This window comes from Micropterus salmoides, unplaced genomic scaffold (assembly GCF_014851395.1).
Source record: "Micropterus salmoides isolate LMB-PRFRI ecotype aquatic unplaced genomic scaffold, ASM1485139v1 Ms_hic_scaffold_6, whole genome shotgun sequence".
Lineage (NCBI taxonomy): Eukaryota > Metazoa > Chordata > Actinopteri > Centrarchiformes > Centrarchidae > Micropterus > Micropterus salmoides.
The window spans coordinates 1,524,398-1,531,286 of record NW_024044348.1 but is presented as its reverse complement, the minus strand read 5'-3'; the positions used below and the strand labels follow the sequence as shown (position 1 = coordinate 1,531,286).

The window sequence follows — 6,889 nt, the reverse complement described above, 5'->3', positions numbered from 1 at the left end:
TTGCAGATTTAAGACATACAGTGGGAGAGTAAAATTTACAAACAGAATATGGTGCGCTGGTGTTTTCGCTACACAAGCCGCTATGATTTGTTTTGGTACCGTTCTTTGCTTTGAGCTCCTCGTATTGCTCCACTTTCCAGATGTTTTCCTCTCTCTCCTCCTCCAGTGCTGTGATACGACTCCGCAGGGCAGTCAGGTCAGGGGGGGCACCTCCAGCCTAGAGCGGACAAAGTAAACATCTTTTAAATGGGTCAAATCTTTCACCTCACAGACTTTCTTAGAAGAGTTCTGCCTGCATTTTGATGCGTTTTATATTTTTTACTCTGGATAACAAGTAGAGTTTCCTGTAATTCCCTATGAAGCCACATCTCTTTCATCTGACTGGGGATAAAAACAGGGTTGAATTTCAATTAGAAAATAACAGGGCACCTATAGAAAGGAACATAAGCACAACTTTTTGAAGATGAAATCCAAAAAATGTTGACATCTCACCTGGCTTTTCTTTAACTCCTCCTCCAACTGTCTGATCCGAGATTTAGACCAGGCTTTCATTTTCAGGAACTTGGCATCTGATCTGGTGGCTTCATCCGTTTTCTGCTTCGATTGGGCTGCAAAGAGAAAATGGAGAGAAAGTCGGATGAAATGGATGAAAGATGAACATGGTTTCTGAAGAGATCCCACTTATTTACATTTAATAGGGCTGATTGTTTTATTAAAATCGGGTAATTTTACTTCTATTTGTATATTTTACAAAATGGGTAAACATCTGGGTGAAAATCTAAAAATAAGATTTAAAAACTCTGCATCTGATTCAGTGCTAAACGTGGTGAAAAGTGTCCTCTTGATGTGGGTAATACGAGAATTTACTGATGAAGGGCTGTAAAAACGACGAGCTTTCACTCTAATGTATGGTGAACAGTGAGGATGACAAACCCAAATGAAAAACAACCAACCTTCCAGCTCAGCTATCCTTTGTATGGAGGCTAAATCTGCGGGCACGTTTCCACTTGCTGAGGGCTCCTGACTGGCAGGTGGCGCTGTTACCGCAGCCCTCCTCATCTCCTCCAGCTGCCCCAGGAGATCCTGCTGCGTTTGGGCCATCTGTGCCTGATGCTGCTCAGCCATTCGCTGCACCTCCGCCTGCTGCTTCTCCATCAGGTCACGAAGTTGCGCTCGCATCACATGCTTCTCTGCCTCCATCTTGGATTCCAAGCTCTCTCGTTCTACTTGTAGCCGACGCAGCCGCTCAGCAAGTTCCTGTGGGGTGAAAAGACAATGAAGAGGCAGGACAGGCAGGGGAATGACGGGGAAGATGGAGTTAAGGAATGGCTACTACATATATCAAGGGAGAATATTCTGTAGGCATCATTAAAAGCCAAGCATGTGATCATAAAATATATACCAAGAGGAAACAAATGTTTAAAGTGAAGAGATGTTATTCTGACCTTTATCTGTTGGTCCCTGCCGTCCACCTCTCCCTGGAGAACGTCAATGACCTGGGTTTTACCCAGCAGCACCTCCTCCTTCTCATGAAGCTTCTGTTTTAGAGCCTTCAGAAGCTGAGGAGGATAATACAAAAAAATACAATTACACAGATTCAATGAGACTAAACACAACACATACAGTAACTCCATGTGTTAACCAGAATCACCGGTCTACAGCGGCGCCTTGACTGTGGATCGTTACACTGAACAGAAATAAATCTTTCAGCAGGCGTTACAAACGTATTACAAAGAGATGACAGAAGCTGTTCCTAACACAAGTTAAGCTGAAATGAGTGCAGTCACTACCTGCTCTAAGTCTGCACTGGCATCAGACTTTGCTGCTAACTTGAAGAGCTCTTGTTCATGCATCTGGTTTATCTCCGTCAGCTGGTTATCTTTCTGAATGATGATGTCTTTGAACGTCTGGATCTAAAAACAAACACAGGGTGCTTCATCAGACAGGAGATTGCAAATACAGACAGCAGTATCAAATTCTGCAATAGAAGCATCACTGCTTGGAAAAGACGCTCCGGTGCCCCCATTCAGAAATATGCCAGAGTACCAGCTGAGTGCTTTGAAAACCTACATTTTGTTTGTACATGCTCTCCTTCTGACTGTACTGCTCCTTCTCTGTCGCCAGCAGCTCTCTGAGGCTGTCCGCCTGCTCCTGCAGCAAACTGTAGCGCTCCTCTGCTTCTCCCACCTTCTTGGTCAGGCTCTGCACCAGCAGCTGCAGCTCCTGCATTGCTCCACTGTCCTCTGTCACCTGAGGAGGTAAAGCACAGGTGAGCCTCAATGAGTGGATTTACAACACTCTACAGAGAGAGCAGGGGAAGGTAATAAACATGCATTACTGCCCTTTGGGTTGAACATAAACAAATGAATGCCTGGGCATACCGTAAACTCTTATTATTTCTTCTGTCCTAATCTCACATTGTGTATGTATTGTATTGTATTGATGTTCACACCACATTCTTGTGAGGTGTATGACCTGTTGTTGTGGTGCAGGTGTGATGGGCTGGTCTCCTGCCAACGCTGTTTGCAGGTGGACAATGTAGGCCTCTTTTTCTGCCAGCTTCTTGTCTTTCTCAATCAGCATAGCGTCCATTTCCTCGCCTCGCTGCCGCTGTGACTCGGCGTCCTTCCTCTGGAAGAAATTAATAATGATATTCGTTCAAATTTCAAAGCTTGTGTGTAAATGTATACCTGTCCACCTCAGATAACCATACAAATGTAAGAAAAATAAAATTGAAGATAAAAATAAGCCCAAATAGAATAAAACAGGCCAAACTACTAAATAAAATGCAGTGGCAAACTGAATTGTTTTGAAGCTGGATTTAAAAGAACCGAGCTGCAGCAGACCTCGGGTTTTGTGGGAGTTTGTTCCAGATATGTGGAGCATAATAACTGAACGCTGCTTCACTGTGTTTAGTTCTGGCTCTGGGGACAGAAAGCAGACCTGATCCCGATCTGAGAGGTCTGGACGCACCATAGGGCAGCAGCAAATGATGAGAAATGTATTTAGGCGCTGAACACGCACAACTGTTCACCCGGTGATCCAATATGTCAACCACAACAAGTCACAGACATACCATCAACCACGTAAGCTGACTTCACTAACAAGACAGGAAGTCTGTCCTGATGCGTCCTCTGGGCTTAACAGCCATAACAAAGTATTTGTAATTAATCTTCTACCCGTAAGCTTCTTTGTGACACCGCTCAGTTGAAATAACATAGTTTATATATGAGCTCATGAGGAGAATGAATTTATCTTCTTCGCCTGTAGATACTTTACCATGTTTCCCAGTTCCTCCACTCTTTGTGCAAGCTGATGTTCCAGTTCCTCGACCTTCTTCTTCAGCAAGACAATCTTGCCCCGACTCGCTTGCTCTCCTTCTGATGACCCCTACAGGGAAACAAGACAAGACAACGCTAGAAGATCATGCGTTGGACTATAACTGCAAGAAGATCAGAAACATGACTCAAACAGGATGCTCACATTGCTCTGTGTCAACATATTACCCACAATAACTTAAACCAATAGTACGTGTGTTTTACAGTGACTTTGCATCAGAGCCTTTGTGCCCCCAAGTGGTGAAAATCTCTCACTGCTTAATCTGAATTAGGATTTCAACAAAGTAAAGTTAGAATCACACACATAGTGGTGAGGTTTGGGGAATTTATCTATTAATTGCGGTTCATTTTCACATGTACTGTCACCGTAAATGTGTGTGCGTTTGCGCCAGTACCTTTTTGCTGTGTGTTGGCGTGCCCTGACCTCCCTGCTGCTTCTTCAGCTCCTCCAGCTGTGTGGTGAGGGACGTCACCTTGGCTTTATTCTGGAGACGCAGCTTTGACAATCTGGCCTCACACGTCTCCTTCTCCACCTGCGTCACACACAATATGTTCTTCAGTTTGGTCAGTTAGAAGCAGACACTATTTAAACATTGGAGCAGATGCTACCAAAAAAGATATGACTAATAGTGCGAGATCCATGCTGTATATATCTGACCTATAGCGTGTTCATATTTATACACCTGTCTGTACATATCATATACATATCTATAGTGTATACACCATATTCATACTCCAGCTGTTTGTTCTGTATACGATATCTCACTATTAGCAATACTTGTACTTACACCTGAACTATATATTTTATATTTTTACTTTTACCCTCCCTGCCTACAGTAACTGCTGCACATGCTCATGCTGTAAATATCTTAGTACATTAATTATACACTGTGCATACTGTATATTACCTCTACAGATATGTATAATATATATATATGCACTTCAACTGCCTGTTGTTGTCTTAGTACCTGTACTAATGATGACCTGTGTGTTCCTCTCTGCACTCTCCTGTAAATGTGCTTCTAAACCAAACATTTACAGTGATGGCTGAACTCTAATCTCACATTCCTGTCTATTATTATTGTGTAGTAGACTTTGACTTGGGAGTTTAATAGTTAACTAGTGATCTCAGTCAGTGACTAACAGGAGCAGCCACTGAAGCATTACAAACTATTTTAGATTAGCCATGTGACCAACTGTGCCTGGCTCAGTCAGATACAAGGCCCCAGAGCGTGCTTCATTTCATTTAGTACCAGGAGAACGGCATCAGCTAAAGCCCACGTCACGTCATAACACATGGAATTAACATATCAGTATTATAAATACACAGAGACTGAAGTAAACAGAGCGCCCCCAACCACAACTGAAGACAATGAACTTTAAACCCACAAACTGACAATGACACTTTCATTTAGATAACATTAAACTGGCAAATGAGACACATACTGAAAACAAAACCAGTGTCATGGTTAAGACAATCACAGAACGAGCGAGTGTTATACAGAGAGTTACACAGTAACTGATGGGCATAAACAACTACAGTATGCTGTACAAATAATTACACAATAATGATGATTTCATAGAGCCAACAGAGCGCTTCAACAGTGCACATAACGTTCTTTATCAACTTTCAGCTGGCATTTACTCCTGTTACTGACTTGTGAAGACAGCGAGGAGATCGTCCTCACCTTAAGTTGGTCATCTTTGGAGCGAAGTGCAGCATCCTTCTCCCGGATCATCTCCTTCAGCTGAGTGACAAGCTGCTCCGTCTGGGTGAGCCGCTCTGCCATTTCATCTACAGCAACCTCTCCAGCAGCAGCAGCACCGTGGGGGGAGCCCGGGCCCTGGGGAGAGACAGGAGAGATGGGGGGCTTGTGACCACAGAGATGGTTTTCAATGCTGCATCAAGTGCACATCCTAGTCAGACAACAAATGAACTTAAAGCAATTTCACTTTCCTCCATAACAATATAATACCTTTTCAATAAATGTTTGATTTAATTAGTTTTGAATCAGAAACAAATTAGCACTTTATATTTCAATTAAGATTTTATTTTCTTGAGGAAAAGGGAGTGAAAAGATTTTTAACTTAATTTTAAGATTTTATCATACTTGTTTAGAAGGTTCTACCTCAGATTTGTAAACTTAACTACAATGTTTATCATATTCTGACCATAACGAACAGTTTAAAACCACAATTACCTGTCAATTTCCCTCAGGAGCAAAAAAATCTGCCTCTTAACTTAAAGGAAATAATCGTGATAATTAACGACATCAAAAGAAATTATATTTTTTATCATGATAATATTTTTGGCCATATCGCGCAGCCCTAGCCGATACATAGCCCATCTACTAAGGTCAGTAAAGGTCACCATACCAATCCTGTGTATCAGGTCAGGTGGAACAAGAGACGTAGGAGATAACTCGAGGGTGAGAACTGAACGAGCTAAACTCAATGTTTTGTATTAAGTAAAAATACGAGCGATTGTATGAATCATTCCTAGCAAGACCTAATAATATAAAGATATATAAGATATATAAGCTGCAGAGAAAATAGGATGGGCATGCGTGGGGGGATTTAAGCTGGAGCAGTGGTCACCCCTCACAGGAAGTGTGAGCTGTGATTGTGTCAAAGCCCCGTGCTCAGCAGTCTACCTAAATCCAGTCTATCTGGAAATGAAACAGACAGCAGAGCTTTGGCTGCACAAGATAGATAACATGAAATGATTCTGTTAACGTCGTCAGTGCTGACTAAACTCAACGACCACTCTGTGACATTTATTTCATTTTAAAGATGTATGAATAGAGCAACACACTTTGTTGTGATTTCAGACACACATTAGCGTTTCTCTTCAGTTTTACAGCCATTATTTTACATCCAGGATTGTTTTAAACGCTTCGATGGAAGCAAGTTGTGAGACATGTTACTCACTCATAAATATACGATCTTTCTGAACTCAGATGTGTAACTGCGGGATCCGTTACTGCTTACAATGGTTCCTCGATGCCAGTCACCTGACACAGTACATGTGACCATTCAAGTAATGACAAATATGCACATGTGTACTTACTACAGAGCCAGGCGCTCCCTCCTCACCGGATAACCACTTCAGCATGGTTTCAGTTCAGACCTAAAACAAACACACACACACACAGAGTAAATACTTCATTGTGGTGGTCGGATTTGGGCTCTCTAGTATTTCACTGTTTAGTCAGTATTCATTATTTATCAGACCCATTCTGTCTCTATTTTAATCCCCTCCATGCATGGCTAGTCATAAATTCAAACTAGACTCAAGGATGCTGAAACTGCCTATTCCACTGATTTGGTCACTCATCAAACATCCTGTTTCAAATTGAAATTAAACTGTACACAGCAATATAGTCTCAGAATGGTGCTTCACTGCGACACTGACACTTTTATATTGCTGCTGTTGCCTTGTAGCTTGGAGGACCTTACATGTCAAACGATGTATAGCATCAGCAGCAAACAACACAGATGATAAACCACCTAACTCATTTTATGGTTCCCAGGCGGTGGCTGAGCCAAAG

The 6,889-nt window shown here is 42.2% G+C and overlaps 1 protein-coding gene across 1 annotated transcript in view; it reads right to left on the bottom strand.

The window, feature by feature from the left end:
• The window catches only part of LOC119890436 (golgin subfamily B member 1-like), a 32,881-nt gene that overhangs the window by 24,701 nt on the left and 1,291 nt on the right, over positions 1-6,889 (bottom strand). Inside the window, 11 exon segments of the mRNA XM_038701718.1 lie at positions 100-217; positions 493-608; positions 954-1,257; positions 1,446-1,559; positions 1,791-1,913; positions 2,071-2,250; positions 2,476-2,631; positions 3,280-3,390; positions 3,734-3,871; positions 5,027-5,182; positions 6,409-6,468. Of these exon segments, the coding sequence (XP_038557646.1) occupies positions 100-217; positions 493-608; positions 954-1,257; positions 1,446-1,559; positions 1,791-1,913; positions 2,071-2,250; positions 2,476-2,631; positions 3,280-3,390; positions 3,734-3,871; positions 5,027-5,182; positions 6,409-6,453 (1,561 nt within the window). The 5' untranslated portion in view covers positions 6,454-6,468.